Source organism: Adiantum capillus-veneris, chromosome 1 (assembly GCF_014529385.1).
Source record: "Adiantum capillus-veneris isolate H3 chromosome 1, ASM1452938v2, whole genome shotgun sequence".
In the NCBI taxonomy this organism is placed as follows: Eukaryota; Viridiplantae; Streptophyta; class Polypodiopsida; order Polypodiales; family Pteridaceae; genus Adiantum; species Adiantum capillus-veneris.
The window spans coordinates 172,160,753-172,178,418 of record NC_140931.1 but is presented as its reverse complement, the minus strand read 5'-3'; the positions used below and the strand labels follow the sequence as shown (position 1 = coordinate 172,178,418).

Here is a 17,666-nt window from a genome sequence, read left to right as displayed (position 1 = left end):
GACGCATAGATTGCTCATTACTCTTTTGACCATTCACAAAGGGTTCCTGTCCAGGTAAAGCAAATTGCTTGGGATCAATGGACACCGCTGGTGGCTCAATCACATGGGCTTTCCCTGTAGCATCACGAGACCTTTGTGCATTGGAAACCTCCTTTTCTTGCAACGGCTCAATCATGCCCTGTGTTGGAGCTTGGAAACCCTGTGTAGGAGCTTGAAATTCCTGTGAACTCCTGCATGCTTGGGTTGTTAGCCAACTGGTGAAACATTTCCATGCAGCTACGCAGATGAGCTTTGAACAACCTATCCTCTTCTTGAAGAATTGAAGGAACTTTGTCTGTGCCATGTGAGGAAGATCCCTCCTCAGGTACTTGGTCTCTCTTCTTTGCCATAACGACAAGCTCTGTGTTGCTTTCACCACAACAATCCGTGTTGTACTTTTTGAAGAAAAGGTGGCTATCCCGTCGATGGAAACATATAACCAGCCTCTGCACTGTAGAGGGCGGTACTAATTCATCCACCTCTTAACTTTACACAGAGCACCGAGAAGAAAAGAGAACTCAGATGCGCCCAACGACTAGAATGTCACTGCGCACACAAAGATCGACACTCTGTGGGCCCCAAAGATTGGCGCCCCTTTCGGTATTTCTTTATTCAATTAAGAATAGACGATCCGAACACATAGATCAAAGTCTCACAAAGCTGTTCAAACCTGGCAAGGGCTGAAATTGCAGGTCCCTGACCCAATTTTGGTAGCATTAAGAATGCCAAATCCCCTCTAGGTCACAAGTACCTGTCTAGGACGGATTCCATCGCAATTTAGAAGCTTTCCGGTGAGCTGTACAGAATTTCAGCGCGCTATAAATCCCTGTTTTTTCAGTGCCAGGTGCTCAAAGCCTTGTCTAAGCATGCCAAGGCCTTCCCAAGGCTCCCTTGGTGTTCTCTTGCAGTTTAGGTGCGAAATGCTAAACCTGCAGAAAAACACAGCAGGCTTTAATTCTTTGTTTTGGATCGTTTTTAGCCGAGCGAACACGTGTACGCGTGTCCCAAGGGCTCCCGCATGCAATGGGACAGTCCCCTTGTGATTTGGACGAGTTTTCACGCGAGAAAACTCTCCAAATTCGCAATCTTTCGCGATGGAATTGTGCATACCTGTGGGGATCAGCAATTAGCTAATCCGGTTCCTGTTCAGAAGGCTCTTCCCTTGGCAAACGTGCATAAAACCCCCAAAACTGTACATAGTCAATTGAGAAGCCCAACTAGTGGGGCATTACCATATGTCAGAGAGATGCACGAGAGAAAATCATCGTGCTACATGAGAGAAGGGAGAAGGCAAGCTTTCCATTAAAGTTGTGATCACCTGCGCCCACTACTCACACACACAGTAGGCCACTTATTGAAAAATCAGCCTTCTTCCCCATTTTTGGGCGCCCCCTCTTGGGATGAGAGTGTGGAGTGTGTGTGTTGACGTGCAGGTTGCTCTCCTACTGCCATGTGTCCAATTTGCGTCTTTTGAGTTAATTCCCTAGTTCCCACCAACTTATGAAGTTGTGACTTGCCGACTGGCCCAAATCCCCTTATGGGGCACACACGCTTCCATACTCATCAAAATTCAGTACTAACTGGCCCGACCAGTCCCAGATTGACCGACTTGGACTCCCGATGTGAGAAACCCTTGGTCGTAGTCGTTTCACACTGGCCATGCAATGTCTTCTTGCACCTTTTCAAGGGTTCCGGGGGAAACAAGTAAAAAGAAAATAAATAAGAATATGTAGTACATATTCAAAGAAGGAAATAGGAAAAATACACCTCATGGTGACAGTTTTAGGCCCCTCGGCCGGTGCTCCATACGTTCTTTAAGTTGGTGGGTTATGTTTTTGAAATCCTAACCCCTTTTTAGGCCTCTCGGCCTCAATTTTGAGATTTCTTTTGGGTTTTGTTCTTCTTGTCCTCTCGGCCAGTTTCTTCCAATTGGGCATGCCATGTCATCACTTCGTGAGATTCTCCCTCAAAGAGGGGCTGTCGTCCGCTTGGTTTGATATTCCTATGCTCGGGTCAACGCCCGAGAATCGCTCACGTGCACTCTAGTAGGTTCAAATGAAGGCAAAGTGAGGACATCATCTTGCTCATCGAATGTATTTTCATTGCTATTTTGCACAGGAGCTTGTCTCTTGGGTCGTCAGTCACTCCTCTACCTTGGGGTCAGATTGTTTTTTTAGCACCCGTGGTACGAGGATTTTACATTAGTTGCTTTTGGGGATAGATGTCAAGCCACAAAGTATCCTGTAAAAATAGATTGTTCAGAGCTGCCTACAGAGTTTTGGTTGCTAGACATGTTGAGGCAAATGGGTTCTATCTTTGGCATACCATTCATGTGTTCAATACAAACATGTGTGCAATTTATAAAGGTGGCTACCATCCCTTCTAGGGACACTCGTAGAGGATTGTGGTTACTAGCGACCGAACTAGTGCCTTAGATGTCATGAATGAGGTGGGGCATATGGAAAGTGATTGTCCCAAAGGGCGGCAACTGAGAGAGACTGGTTGTAGGAGATCAAAGGGGTCAAAGTTAGCAGCAATAGAGTGCTCAATAGTAGCACGTCGATCAGATCACAGACAAAGATAGAGACAAACTACATCCTCATACGTATCCTTGTTTACAGACGGGTAGCGAGACAAAAATTGGTCAAGACGGAGCAGACCCTAGACAAACCTTTTGAGGAGAGGTCACCATATGAGGATCGAGAGGAGGTTCTAGAGCAACTAGACTAAGGGATAGAGCATGAGGATCAACAGCCGATTGCAGTACACGAGTAGTGAGAGTTGCCCCAAGTTAGGCCAGTTCAACAAACTTTGGATCTCTTAGATATCTAGTCATAGGTGCCTCTTATTGTAGGCACTATTGAAGGGAAGCAAGAGAGTGAGTCTTCTCAATTTGTAGAGGATTTTGACTATTCGACAGGTTTTGCATCACTAGGAAATAACCTATTATCTGAGATCTTACCTGTGAGAGTTCTTTGCGGTTGGTCCAGAGAGATCTCTAGATTTTTTTTTGAGGAGTGGGCCACTATGTATTGATATGCTTTTCCTACAATTGTCGGGAACACGACACATCATATTCTCCTTGGTCTAGAGAGAGCTCCCATGATAAGTTTCGAAGTGCAGGTTTTACATGAGGACTCCTTTTGGACGAGGGAGGCTGTTTATGATACCATACATGAGCAAACAATGGTTGAGGCCAACTACTTCATGGATATCAGACAGTTTGCAGATTTGTTTAAGAGTCAGTTTAGTGAAGCCTTGGGGAAGTTGGTTTGGTCAGAGAGATGTGCATATGGGTATTTCGCTTTGGCTTTTGAGATGGACGACGAGTGGGTCCTTCTTTCCTTCCTTATAGTATGGTTGTGCGGTAGATCTGTATCCTTTTTTGGGGTACATCATCAGGAAATGTATGCAGATGATTTTGGAGGCATCGCTTAAGGGTTTCATAGTCCCTTGGCTTTTGTGAGCCGCTAGGAGAGGTTTTTTCAGGAGATGCTTTATACCAATTAGATACATAGCACTGAATTCTCTCGTTTTCGCTACATCGCCCGCGGTGGACAGAGCTTTGGGCACATCTGTGTAGACTTGATGATAATCCAGATAGCTACATTTCACCACGTGATTAGAGCATCTTTATCCCTAGATGAATCCTGTGGTTTAATTTGGGATTTTTCCCCATGATCTCATTGTATATCTTTCAGGGTTGTTCCCATATTTCTTGTAGATGGACTTGTCACTTTACCCACGTTATTGTAGTGGTATTTTGCAGTAAATAAAGATGCATATAACTTCTTATAGATAACTCTTGTCATTTGCGAGAAGTGTCATTGGCTAATTGGATCTTCATCAAAGTTGCGTGGCATGGGGCATTGGTTGAAAGTGCCATGAAGAAGCAGTACAAATTGCACATGTACTTAAATGGGATCTCCATTAGAGATGATTGGCATGGGCATTGGTCAGAAGTTCCATGAAGTGGAAGCACACTGTCACGAGGACGTGGCAATTGCTAACCTTAGTTGTTGGTTTCTTCCAATGATTTTTGTTTTATTTTTGAGATCCTCTTTTTGAAGTTGCAAATGGTCGGACATTGTATGGCCAATGTGAACGGTAGTTTCACCCGCAGACGGGAAGTTGGTCGGCACTGGAATTCGTACAGTAAGAGGATGTCTAGGCTCAGAGCAAGATCATACAGGTCCCCCCCGTCGCACTTAGCAAGTTGGTGGATACTAGGAAGTGAACTCAATAAAGGCATAAAGTAAAGGTGGGATCACCAACAGAAAGTATCCGACAGTTGGGCCACATTGCACTTTTGGATGCGGTCCCAATGAGGATAGATGGTCAGAAGACCAGCGGGAGCCCGACGGAAGCATCTCCTAAAAATTAGGGAACTGCTATTCTGGGCCGTGAAATGTGTTCGCGTCATTACCTTCGGTATGACCAAGGGAACATTTTAGTACTCTGCTGTAAAGTCAACTGATGCACAAGTTGAGAGATTTTTAAGCAGGAGGCCCAATGCGGGGAAATTGCATGTATGAGTGCCAAGTGGCACTTTGTGGTCAATTTACCAAGTTTGGGAGAACAGAACCCGTAACTGACTTTTGAGAGCAGTTTTGGAGGCTGTTAACTTGGATTTTTAGCCATTTCTCTCCATTTTTGAGCTTCCCATGACTTTGCCTAGGTCCAAGGAGCTCATTTTCAGCATTGGAAGGCATCAGATGCGTGTTTACAGGGCTGTTTTGCTGCGTTTTCAGCGATACGCAGGTTTTGGCAGCCATGGAAATCTTCTCCTTTTTGCATCTATTTGTTCACAGATGCATTACAGGTCAAGGGCAGAAGAGAGGGCGCTCGATTTATGCACAGGCGGATTGTAACAGGTACAGAAGCTATGGAATGCTTACCTTGCCCTCTATGCACAGTATGGTGACGGGAGTGATGCCCCGCACGCTACATACTGCTCTCTTTCTCCCCTACGTGCAGTTATGTGATGCCCCACAAGAGGGCTACTCATTTGACTGATGTACAGTTGTGTGGGTTCATGCTTTTGTGCTGAGGCAAGAGCCTCCTTGAGCAGGAACAGGGGTAGCTAACTGCTGCTCCAAAGCAGGCACTGGTGAGGGTCATAACCTCACCGTACAGGTGCAAAATCAGCGCTGTGTATGTGCTGTAATTTGACTGTTTTTCAGCCATACGGACGCCAGGATCATTGGGAATCGTGCCCCACTGGCAAAGGACAGTTAGGGGACTGTTTGGGGCTGAAAACAGGGCAAAAACCAGTAAATACAGCGTGCTGAATTTATTGTTTTTGGACAGGAATCAGAGGGTATACGACAGTGCAAGCGAGTTCCAGCAGGGGAATTGATTTCGCGCAAGTTTTGGGGCTGTTATGTTGCCGAAATTTGGCCAAATCAAATGGTATCTAGGTGGATACACGTGAAGGATTCCCAGGACCTTACCTTGTAATTTACCCTCCTAAAGAATAAAGAAATACCGAAAGGGGCGCCAATTTTGGGGCCTACAAGTTGTCGGCGTCTGCTCGGAGCATTCTAGCTTTCGAGCCGTGTGTGTATTCAAGTGTTAACTCCCGTCGCAGGTTCTCTTTGCAAAGTGCTCTGTGTGTGTGTTTAAAGTAAAGAATTTCGGGTGAAAGCCAACGCCTACCGCCCTACGGGCCGGTTTCATGGTTCCATCGCCGGGATTTGAATCACTTTTTCCTCAAAGAGTGAGCCTGGATTGTTCAGGGTAAAGACACACAGTGCAAGAATACGGGATTACACTATGGCCGACAAAGGGAATGGAATTATGGAAGAGGGTTCCTCTTCACAGGACAAACAAGAAATTCCGCATGTACGTCCTGCCAAAAAGTGGTCAAATTAGGGCTGATTTTCTGCTGCGTTTTAGGGTTTGCAAGTATGAACCAAGATGAGATAGGGAGAGGTCTCACGGTGGTAGATTGGCCACTTGATCTTCTGCGGGAGTGATGTGGGTCTGCCAGGTGACATGCTGCTTGCCGATTCTCTGAGGCGATTGCTTGGATTCTATGACGCATTGGTAAATCATCTTGAAATTTGAGCTTGCTTGGTCGTGGGTGGTACGTCAGGTTGTGGAATTATGCTCGTTTGCAGAGGCAAGAGCCTTTTGCATACGTAAAAGTTAAGGGACAGGTTGCAAGATGCTATGGTGAAGTTCAAGAACTATCCACCTATGGATGCAAAGTGGATGGAAGAGCATGAACTGTCAGAGTCACCAAATGTGTTGCAGCTTTACCTTGAGGCCTTTGGGTTACAGCCTACGTATGCCCCAACCCAATGTTTGCAAAGGAGGGGTAATGATAGAGCTAGCACATCAAATGTACTCATGGATTCAGTGCAACAGCAGTGTACAGTTTGACAAAAGTATGAAGTCTCATTAAGTCATTTGTACATATGTTTTGACAGTCTTTCTTGCGGATACATGCGATGATAAAAGAGTGCTAACAACACAAGATCATCAGTGGCATGTATTTATGGTATGCAATCGAGGACGTTTGCGATTTCAAGAGGGGGGTATGTCACGAGGACGTGGCAATTGCTAACCTTAGTTGTTGGTTTCTTCCAATGATTTTTGTTTTATTTTTGAGATCCTCTTTTTGAAGTTGCAAATGGTCGGACATTGTATGGCCAATGTGAACGGTAGTTTCACCCGCAGACGGGAAGTTGGTCGGCACTGGAATTCGTACAGTAAGAGGATGTCTAGGCTAAGAGCAAGATCATACAGGTCCCCCCCGTCGCACTTAGCAAGTTGGTGGATACTAGGAAGTGAACTCAATAAAGGCATAAAGTAAAGGTGGGATCACCAACAGAAAGTATCCGACAGTTGGGCCACATTGCACTTTTGGATGCGGTCCCAATGAGGATAGATGGTCAGAAGACCAGCGGGAGCCCGACGGAAGCATCTCCTAAAAATTAGGGAACTGCTATTCTGGGCCGTGAAATGTGTTCGCGTCATTACCTTCGGTATGACCAAGGGAACATTTTAGTACTCTGCTGCAAAGTCAACTGATGCACAAGTTGAGAGATTTTTAAGCAGGAGGCCCAATGCGGGGAAATTGCATGTATGAGTGCCAAGTGGCACTTTGTGGTCAATTTACCAAGTCTGGGAGAACAGAACCCGTAACTGACTTTTGAGAGCAGTTTTGGAGGCTGTTAACTTGGATTTTTAGCCATTTCTCTCCATTTTTGAGCTTCCCATGACTTTGCCTAGGTCCAAGGAGCTCATTTTCAGCATTGGAAGGCATCAGATGCGTGTTTACAGGGCTGTTTTGCTGCGTTTTCAGCGATACGCAGGTTTTGGCAGCCATGGAAATCTTCTCCTTTTTGCATCTATTTGTTCACAGATGCATTACAGGTCAAGGGCAGAAGAGAGGGCGCTCGATTTATGCACAGGCGGATTGTAACAGGTACAGAAGCTATGGAATGCTTACCTTGCCCTCTATGCACAGTATGGTGACGGGAGTGATGCCCCGCACGCTACATACTGCTCTCTTTCTCCCCTACGTGCAGTTATGTGATGCCCCACAAGAGGGCTACTCATTTGACTGATGTACAGTTGTGTGGGTTCATGCTTTTGTGCTGAGGCAAGAGCCTCCTTGAGCAGGAACAGGGGTAGCTAACTGCTGCTCCAAAGCAGGCACTGGTGAGGGTCATAACCTCACCGTACAGGTGCAAAATCAGCGCTGTGTATGCGCTGTAATTTGACTGTTTTTCAGCCATACGGACGCCAGGATCATTGGGAATCGTGCCCCACTGGCAAAGGACAGTTAGGGGACTGTTTGGGGCTGAAAACAGGGCAAAAACCAGTAAATACAGCGTGCTGAATTTATTGTTTTTGGACAGGAATCAGAGGGTATACGACAGTGCAAGCGAGTTCCAGCAGGGGAATTGATTTCGCGCAAGTTTTGGGGCTGTTATGTTGCCGAAATTTGGCCAAATCAAATGGTATCTAGGTGGATACACGTGAAGGATTCCTAGGACCTTACCTTGTAATTTACCCTCCTAAAGAATAAAGAAATACCGAAAGGGGCGCCAATTTTGGGGCCTACAAGTTGTCGGCGTCTGCTCGGAGCATTCTAGCTTTCGAGCCGTGTGTGTATTCAAGTGTTAACTCCCGTCGCAGGTTCTCTTTGCAAAGTGCTCTGTGTGTGTGTTTAAAGTAAAGAATTTCGGGTGAAAGCCAACGCCTACCGCCCTACGGGCCGGTTTCACACACATTGTTCGCGTATGTATTTAGTCTTGGGTGTCTCAAATAAGAAACAAAGAAGGATACCTTCAACCGACATAAACATAATTTGGCCCAACCTTCAAGTGTGTTAATTATAGCTCAAAGCAAGGGATCTAATGAGTTCAATGGACTTTCCACAATATGGGATCGAACCCTTGATTGTCAATGCATATCGGAAGATGCCTCCGATTTTCTTATTTATCAGCCATATTAAAGAAGTTAAGAACAACAGATGAAGACCACTGTTATTGCATGCGTTAAGTCAATCATATTTCTTGCAGGCTTGAGAGCGTATCCAAGGATGAAAAGGTGAAGGTAGAAATTTTTTATTTGAAAGTTCAGCGCATCAGCCCAAATTGCAGGCTGTTCTTGTCTCGAGTATTTGTGAGCGTTCTTTGTGAATCTTTTCATCTACAATGCAGTGAAGCAGACTTGGAGCAAGCCTATGGTGAAAGGGACTGCCCCATCCCCCAGAGATAGTCATAGCTGTACTACAGTCGGGACTTCTGTGTACGTTTTTGGTGGTACTGATGGAAAGACACCTTTGAAAGATTTATATATTCTTGACACAAGTAGGTCTTAACCTCTTTCCTCTCTTCGTTGTAGGAAGCCACTCAGCACATGCATGCTGTTTCGTGCTGATTGGTATATGATTTGTGATTTTTGGCCTTCTTGTTATAGCTACAAACACGTGGTCCAGACCACAAGTAGGAGGAGATGGGCCTGCTCCAAGAGAAGGCCATAGTGCAGCTCTGATCGGCCACATTCTTTTCATCTTTGGTGGGTGTGGAAAAACTGCTGATGAGTCAGAAGAGATATATTTCAATGATCTATACATGCTAGATACAGGTCTGTGCAACTTTCATTATATGTTTGCCATAGAGTCTATCATAGTTTAAAGATTGTACTGGCCTTGTAGTCAAGCTGCACTGGACTAAGGCTTCAACGAAAGGTGAAGCTCCAGCACCAAGAGACAGCCACACTTGCTCAGCATGGGATAATAAGCTTATAGTTTTGGGAGGTGAAGATGCATCAGACTCCTATTTGTCCGATGTGCACGTCCTGGATACAGGTAATGAATGCAAGCCCCAGCTATTTTCTGGGGAGAGGTCCTTTGATCTCGATCCTGATTGTTTGATCCAGATGTTATGGAATGGAACGAAATTTATGCATCTGGGGACATGCTCATGCCACGGGCTGGGCATGCAACAGTAGCGGTTGGGAAGTATGTCTTTGTGTTTGGTGGTTTTACCGACGACAGAAAGCTTTATGACGATCTACATATGCTCAATTTAGGTATGTACGTCTTTTCTTTTCTGCTATCTACATGGAAATTTTTTGAGAAGGAATGTTTGCAAATGACCTTAGCTCATTTTGTTTGTAGAGACTGGTCTTTGGACCAAAGTGACAACTAGTGGTGTTGGGCCCTCTTCCCGGTTTTCAGTTGCAGGAGATTGTGTAGATGTGAAATCGGGAGTACTTGTTTTCATTGGTGGCTGCAATGAAAATCTGGAAGCTCTTGATGACATGTATTACCTAGACACAGGTTAAACTTCTACCCAAACTAAGTAAGTTTTGAAGGTGGGAAGGTACCTCAGCTGCCTTTTTTTTTGAGGTCACCAACAGCCTGATACTTGCTCATCCTGTGTTATGTCTACTTGTTACTGAAAGGTCCCTCTTTGACACAGAACTGCAAGTTGAGAAAGTGCAAGATGAGAGGGCGGAGAAGTATTCTCTGAGAAAGGAGCTAAAGAGAAAGCGACAGGAGAATCAGATCGTGGTAAAGAGCCCTGAATTGGAAAAGGAACCGGCATTAGAGTTGAAACCTAAAATAGTCGCAGCTCCAATACCACCAGCACCTCCTGGAGTTGGTATGAACAGATTACTTTTAATGAATGAGAAAGACAGATTTGCAGTCGTGCTTGTAGAATTGGCTTCAATATGAACAGATTACTTCTAATGAATGAGAAAGACAGATTTGCAGTTGTGCTTGTAGAATTGGCTTCAATATCGAAAAGATACTGCCTAGAATTAATTTTTGAAATACATGATTTTCATGACAGGTCTCTATGAACTCAAACCTGTAGAGGAGAAGATATTCGAAGCAAAGATCACAGATGTATTTCATTATGGCTATACGATCGAATCAAAGATAGATGGGAAGTTATTGCGTGGCCTGTTGTTTTCTTACAGGCCAGGCTTTGCCCATGCTGTCCATGCTTACTTAACCAGGTTCGGTCTACATTAAAAGTTACTCTCCAGTTAAGTTACTTTTGTGGGTCCAAGATTATCTCTCTCTTTTAGCGGTCCTAAATAATGATCAGTAGTTAAAGGGACATGGCTGTTTGCATGCGCACGCGCGCGTGCACACACACACACACACACACACACACACACACACACACACACACATGTGCACACGCGCACACCCATGCGCGCACGTAAAAATAACTAGGTGTAATCACTTCCGGTGAGGAGACAGAAACACTGAGTCGGCTGCAATCTACAACATTTTGGAACACTTTTCTCTTAAATGTTTGAAACTATTGAACCGGAACAAAGAATGAAAGGAGAGAGAAAGAAGATATATACCTAGATTAATCCAGGATATTCCCAGATGTTGGATTGGGATGCTTCTGTACACAGTTGGTGGCCCTGATGCCACTGTCAATACCCCTGTTCAGGTGTTTCTTGTTGATTAGATCTCTTTTGATACAAGAAGTCGGAGGGCTGAAATCCAAGAGTATATGCTTAAGCAATCACACAGTCGCAATCTGCAAATCTTGTGTCCGTGAAGTGCTAACAGAATTTTCTCTAAAAATAGATATTCTCTCTCTAAAATTTGCATGTAAAAGTGCCCGCACTCAGAAAAGTTAAGGGCGGGTGGGATCGTTTTTGCGCGCCCTACTTTTTGGGGGGGACCTATTGTTGCACGCCCTCTAGGGAGTGTCTAGAGAGAGACACTCAGCAGACTCTGCAGAGAAAAAAGCAACCCTCTCGGGAGTGTTCTAGAGAGGGACAATCAGCAGACTCTACAGAGAGAAAATTTGAAATTCAGATTTGGAGAAAATGATCACTCTAAAGAGAGGAGAGAGAATCTAGAGAGAGAGCCAATGCGCGGTAGAAGGATTCTGGCCTTGACGAAGAGATTGGCATGGACCACCTTTCTAGAGAGAGAGAGTGTGTGCGATTGGCTAAATGAACGCAAAGATTAGGTGCGTCTATGACCTTTACATAGAAGCCCTAACCCTTAAAACTTGTCACATACCGCCCTCTAAAATCAAAGATATCATCCTCGATTGTAGGATATAGGGAAAGAGAGAATAAAATGTTCACACATCTTAACATTTAAATGTTTAATTAAAGCCTGCAATTGATCATTCAATCGTGTATTCATGTGCAGTGATGGCAGTGTGCATGAAAAAGGATAAAGCTAGCTATAGACACCTCGAGTGCGTCTGAAAATTCGTCATGTGGCCAGTATCATAGACAATGCCTATAAAAGGACATCGTATCATGCTTGGCTGCCGATTGCACATATAAGATTCTCATTACAGTTAATCTTTAGTTCTGTAGTGTCGAGCTCTGCATATGACTTGCAGAACCAAGGCATGCCCGATAAAACATCACATCATGCTAACTCCATAATGGAGAAATCAACTGAATCTGCAAATCCTCGAACTTGGAAGTCGAAGTGATCCATTCAATCAATGGTGCCGAGGATGTGTAACTCCAATTGTCTGTGCGTCGATCCGAGCTCCTTTGGCATATTTGTCCATGCCCAACCTTCTTGTAGTTAAATGTGAGAGGGAATCCGATTTTGCATGGATCCCGAATCAAAGAGACTAAGGACATAACTTTTCCCCGAGCTTTACATTGTTCATTGGATGAATGAAAGGGACACCTATCAAATCAGAAGTCAACCAATTGAAGGTCGTGGTGAGGGACCAGCCGCTTCGAGCCTCCGGGTCAATGTTGTGTTACTCTCAATGGTCTTTCTCTACCTCTCTAAACAGTCTCTCTCAGTCTTTCAAGTTATCCATATCTCTACGCATCTATTGTGCTATATCTTTACACATATATGTCCCTCTCTGTGAAGCTTAGCCGGCGATTAATGTTGTAATTAGGGTTACAAGAAAACACACACAACTTGGAGAAGACGAAGGAAGCTCAAGGCACACAAGAGAGAGTGTATTACTTAGTGTGCAATGGAAAGATAAGATAGCCTTGGAGTGATGGGTGTATATACAATGCACTGGGGAAAAAACCTCCTAGTGAGGGAAAAATTCCCTGGCGGTCGTAGGTGTGTTCACACACATCACTACCACATGTATATTGTAACAAATCCCCCCTGGGAGTGATGCGGTGAACGAGAGCTATAGGGAAGTGCCATGCCCTGAGGACATGATCAATTGACAAAGGGGAAAGATTCCCTTGCTTCCTTTGCCTCCTTGAAAGTTTATAAAGGGTGTTTCCCTTGCCTCTGCTTCCAAAGTAGCTTTTGCTAAATATTTCTAGATTCCTTTGGCTTTTTTAGAGTTTCTAATGATTTTATGCCTTTGTTAGGCACATCTCTATGTTTATAAGCCTAATAATAGAATAAAAAAGGCGTTCTTTAAAAAGATCTACTAAGGAGAGTAAGCCCAAAGCTGTGCGGAAAGCTTCGAACTTCCTAGAGATAGTGCTTTTGTGAAAGATCTGCAAGGTTGTCCTGTGTTGGCACATAAGCCAAGCTGATCTCTCCTGCTGAGAGCCTTTCCCTGACATAGTGGTAATGCACCTCAATGTGCTTTGTGCGAGCATGAAAAAGCGGGTTCCTCTCAATTGCCAATGCGCTCTGAGTGTCTCAGCCATAAGGCGTTTGAAGACTGCCTTGTACTCAGCCTCACAACTGGAAGTGGACACAGTAGGTTGCTTCTTGCTCAACCATGATATGAATGAAGTGTCGAGCATGAAACAAAAACCACTTGTCGGCACTCCTGTGGCAGCACAACCAACCCAATTTGAGTTCGAAAAAGCATGTAAATCTAGCGGCAATGATCGATAAAACAAGCCAAGATTAAGTAGCGAAAAATCCTCTTGACAGCCTGCCAATGTCGAGACCCTAGGCTATGCATGAATCTGTTGACTTGTGAGACTGCAAACTAAATATTCGGCCTCGTGTTGCGTACATAAATAAGGCATCCAACAATAGTTTGGTAAAGAGTGACATCGGCATGATTGCCAACATCATGAAGACTCAATTTAAAACTTGTTTCCATGGGAGTGACAATAGGTTTGCACTCAAGTCCAAACTTACATAGCAATATCTCTATGTAACTTGTCTGACACAAGGCAATACCACCATCACACTGCTTAAACTGTTACCCAAGTAATGATGCAACGGCCCCAAATCTTTCATTGTGAAAGTAGCATTCAAATCAGGCTTAAATTCAACAATATGTCTCTCATTTGGTCAGTGATCAGCAAATCATCCACATAGAGAACGACAATGAGAAGTACATCACCCTTAAAATGTGCTTTTTGTTGGACTGTTGCAAAAGCCTCATTTGACCAAATGGGTGTAAGCCTTCACATACCAAGCACGAGGAGATTGCTTCAACCCATACAAGGCTTTCTTACATTTGCATACTTTATCTGTCTGCCCTTTAATGACAAAACCGCGAGGCTGCGTTACATAAACTTCCTGAAATATGTCACCATTCAAGAAAGCAGTAACAATGTCTAACTAATGTACATTCCAACCAAAATGAGCTGCCAATGCACATAGAAAACACACAATAGTCATACGACAAGTGGGAGCAAAAGTCTCTTCATAATCTATGCCTTTTTGCTGTGCATAACCCTTCGCAGCAAGTCGAGCCTTATAGCGATCAATCTCACCATCCGGCTTGCGTTTCAACTTGTTCGTACCAATGGCCTTTTTGCCAAGAGGCAAATTGCATAAAGTCTATGTATCATTTTCTATAAGTGAATCATATTCTGATTCATGGCAACCATCCAATTTTCTGAATTTTGTGTTTTATCAAAAGACAGTGTCACAACCATGGACACCACAAGTCTAGATTCTGTCGTGACACAATAGAGATTCACTTTAAAACAATTCACAATTCAAGAGTCGACATGACCCGACGTAGTTCCGTGCCAAGAGAGATTGGCCCCAAAGACTGACACCCCTTTCGGTATTTCTCTTACTTTAATCTTTGAGCAAAGTACAACTGTCGAAGGGTCCTCTGCTCTCAGACTTTGCATCTAGATGCTTCGAAGAGTGAGGCCCTGCCATTAGGGCTCTTTTATTCTTACAAGGGATGCCAAAAGCAGAGCCCAAAGCAGTTAATCTCAAAAGCAATTGATTCTTAAAGCAATGATCCCAAAAGCAACTTGTTCCAAAAATTTGCCAGCAAAAAGCACCATTGCAATTTGCAAAAATCCATACAGGCTGCCATGTTAGCACTGTCAATGCAAATCTCGAAAATTCGTACTGTCCTGCCACGTCACCAGTTAGCGCAAAATCAAGGGAGTCCGTACAGCTTGCCACTTCAGCGTTCGTACAGTTTGACTGCGTGTGTGTCACAAGACGGGCACCACGTGCAAATAGAAAAGAACAGATTGAACAAACTTCTAACACTTCAACTTGAACCAAGGTAGGATCAAAACGTATGTAAGGATCCGTTCCGTACCGTACGGACGTACTGTACGATCCGTACAAGGCACTTTTTAAAATTTTTCTTTTTTGGAAGATAAGCGTGGCTGAGGGTTTTTGCTACATTTTTGCTGACTTATGGGCGGCCAAACCAATTCTCATTTGAGCCTTTTTTTTCCCCCGAGAAAAAGATCCTTCTATTAGTTAATGAAAGTGCCCATAGGGCTACAACCACCTCTACAAGAGAGGGCTACAACAATCATGATGGGGAGACTCTCCCAATGAAAAAACAACATATGTACAATGAGGCTAAATCAAGAGATGGGAGGAGGGAAAAGCCACAGAGGTGGACGGTAGTGCCATCTGAGCACACCCTTGATCGTGGTGGAAAAAGGCCAAGGATGCCAAAGTCGGAAGGAAAGCCTCTCCGTGCTCCCGCATGCGGTCGGAGGTGCCTTGGAGTCTCTCAAACTGTCCTTTGAGAGTATGGATCAGCTCTAGCAAAAGATCCCGAACAGTCTCTACTAGTGGTACAGGGCAAGCCTCGATGATGCGGAAGCAGCGGACCCGCCAGACGAACTAGAGTGTCAGGCCGTTGATGAGCTCCCAACACTCCTCTCTCTCTCTCTCTCTCTCTCTCTCTCTCTCTCTGTACCACTCCTGTGGAGTAAGCTCTGTAGCAGGCTGGAGTGTAGGTCGGTCGACCCCCCTGCATCACTATCATTTAGTTGGTGGAGAATAGCTCAAACTGAAGTGCGGGGCCCGTGAGAGTGGACCAAGCAGCTGTCCCCCAAGTGTACTACTGAGCTGTAGAAAGAGTTGGCATCAGCCGAAGAACATGAAGCCACACCTACTGTGCCAAAGGACAGTCCCAAAGACAGTGACGTTGACTCTCCACAAGGTGGTCACAAGCTGCACATGCAGCTGAGAGACCACTATGTACGAGCCAACTCCCAAGTGTTGTAGCTCGGTGTGCAACCAGCCTCTGGAACAAAGTGACTCGTCTCGACTGTCTGGAGTCCCACAACCTCTCCCAAAAAGCTGTCAAGAACTCAGCTGTGAGACCCTTCTCCTGCCAATGAGGTGCTGCAACAGGACGAGCCTCTCTCTGCATTGCTAGTATGTGACGTCCCAATCGAACAGTGTACTGAAAGAACGGGACACCTGGATGGTATGCAACTTCCTCTTGATAGACAGGAGGAGGGGAGCAATTTGCTGCTCGGGAGACAAGTCCAAATCAAGCTGAAAGCCCAAGTACCGAACTGCAGTCCCTGGGGGAATCAACATGAAACCCTTACCTGGCATCCAATTAGGCGTAGGAGCACTACCAACCGAGAAAGCCACCGTCTTCAAAAAGTCTCAAGAGCGTGCTCACACCTGTGAAGGTTGGCCTCCTGGCCATCCAAGTACAAGGCTGAGTCGTATGCAAACTCAGCGTCCAGTAGCTCATCTCCCCGAATAGGGAGCGCTAAGCCACGTAAACCAACCTGTTGTGAAACCAAAAACCTGCTCATCGCCTTAGCATAGAACAGAAAGAAGAAGGGGGCAAGAGGGCCGCCCTGTCTGACTGAGAGTGTAAGCATGAAATGATCTCCTGTACCTCCTGACAAAAGTACCTGACTGTGTGCCCGTCTGTACAAAGCTGACATCCCTCTAATCCAAGCATCTGAGAAGCCCATCCTGCGTAGAGTGCCCTCCAAAAAGTTCCAGTCAACTCTGTCGTAGGCCTTCTCAAAATCGAGAAGAAGAATCACCAGATCCTCACCACAGAGCCGCGCGAGGGCAGAAGCCTCTTAAAAAGTAAAGATGTTGTCAAGGATACTACGCTCCTTGACAAAACCTATGTGTGTCCCATGTATAATGCTGGCTAGAAGTGGTTGAATCCTCAAACTCTGAACCTTGGCAAGAATTTTGTAGGCTAAGTTGAGGATGGTGATGGGGCGCGACTGTCGAATCTCATCCAAGGAGCCACCCTCCTTGGGAATGAGGTAGATCAGGCCCTCGCTCATTCTGTCAAGCATCTCTCCTGTGTGTAGGATGAACTGAAAAGCACTGCAGAGATCTGTGCCAAGCAAGTCCCAGTACTCCACCAGTACTCCAAGAAAAAGGTGGGAGTCGAGCCATCCTTACCTAGATAGCTACCTCAGGGGAGTGCTCTAAGAGCTGTGTAGCTCCTCTAGGTGAAGAGGAAGCTCAAGCCTGTGGTGCATCTCCTCAGTCACAAGACAAGGCATCCGTGCCTATACCTGCTCTCTACATGCATCTTGACGCTCTGACTGAGGCTCTGTAGACAGTAGATCACGGTAGAAGTTAGTAGCGACTGCACGCATGTCCTTTGGCTCTAAAGCAACTGACCCGTCGGGCCTCCTCAACTGGCTGACCTTGACATGCGTATGCCGGGGTCCCACTGCCTCAAAGAAAGTGCCTGTCACTCTGTCACCCACCTGGGTCCACTGAGATGCCTGTCGATGGAAAGCAAACTCATGGCGCCTCTCCTCTATGCTGACGAGCTCCCCCTCCTCTGCCTATCAGTCACTGTAAGGATCATTGGTGCATGGTCCAAAAAGGAAGTCCCTGCCAGAATGCCAATTGTCCTATCCAAGTCACAGAAGTGGTCACTAGTGTAGAAGCGATCTATCCGAGATAGATTCACGCCTCCCACTCTGCGGTTTGAACGTGAGAAGGCCAAGTTGTCTGGGGGACTCACAAAGCTAGAATGCTGCCATAC

The 17,666-nt window shown here is 45.3% G+C and overlaps 1 protein-coding gene across 3 annotated transcripts in view; it reads left to right on the top strand.

Annotated features, from left to right (window-relative positions):
* Window positions 1-17,666, top strand: part of LOC147466019 (uncharacterized) — a 120,488-nt gene that overhangs the window by 57,482 nt on the left and 45,340 nt on the right. The window contains exons 2-9 of one of the 3 annotated variants that reach the window (XM_086523445.1): window positions 8,577-8,604; window positions 8,718-8,867; window positions 8,977-9,144; window positions 9,215-9,367; window positions 9,439-9,591; window positions 9,680-9,841; window positions 9,984-10,166; window positions 10,359-10,527. In XM_086523445.1, the coding sequence (XP_086379571.1) occupies window positions 8,741-8,867; window positions 8,977-9,144; window positions 9,215-9,367; window positions 9,439-9,591; window positions 9,680-9,841; window positions 9,984-10,166; window positions 10,359-10,527 (1,115 nt within the window). In that variant the 5' untranslated portion in view covers window positions 8,577-8,604; window positions 8,718-8,740. Of the gene's footprint in view, window positions 1-8,576; window positions 8,611-8,717; window positions 8,868-8,976; window positions 9,145-9,214; window positions 9,368-9,438; window positions 9,592-9,679; window positions 9,842-9,983; window positions 10,167-10,358; window positions 10,528-17,666 lie in introns of all 3 variants that reach the window. The other 2 variants (XM_086523436.1, XM_086523428.1) reach the window with 2 other exon arrangements.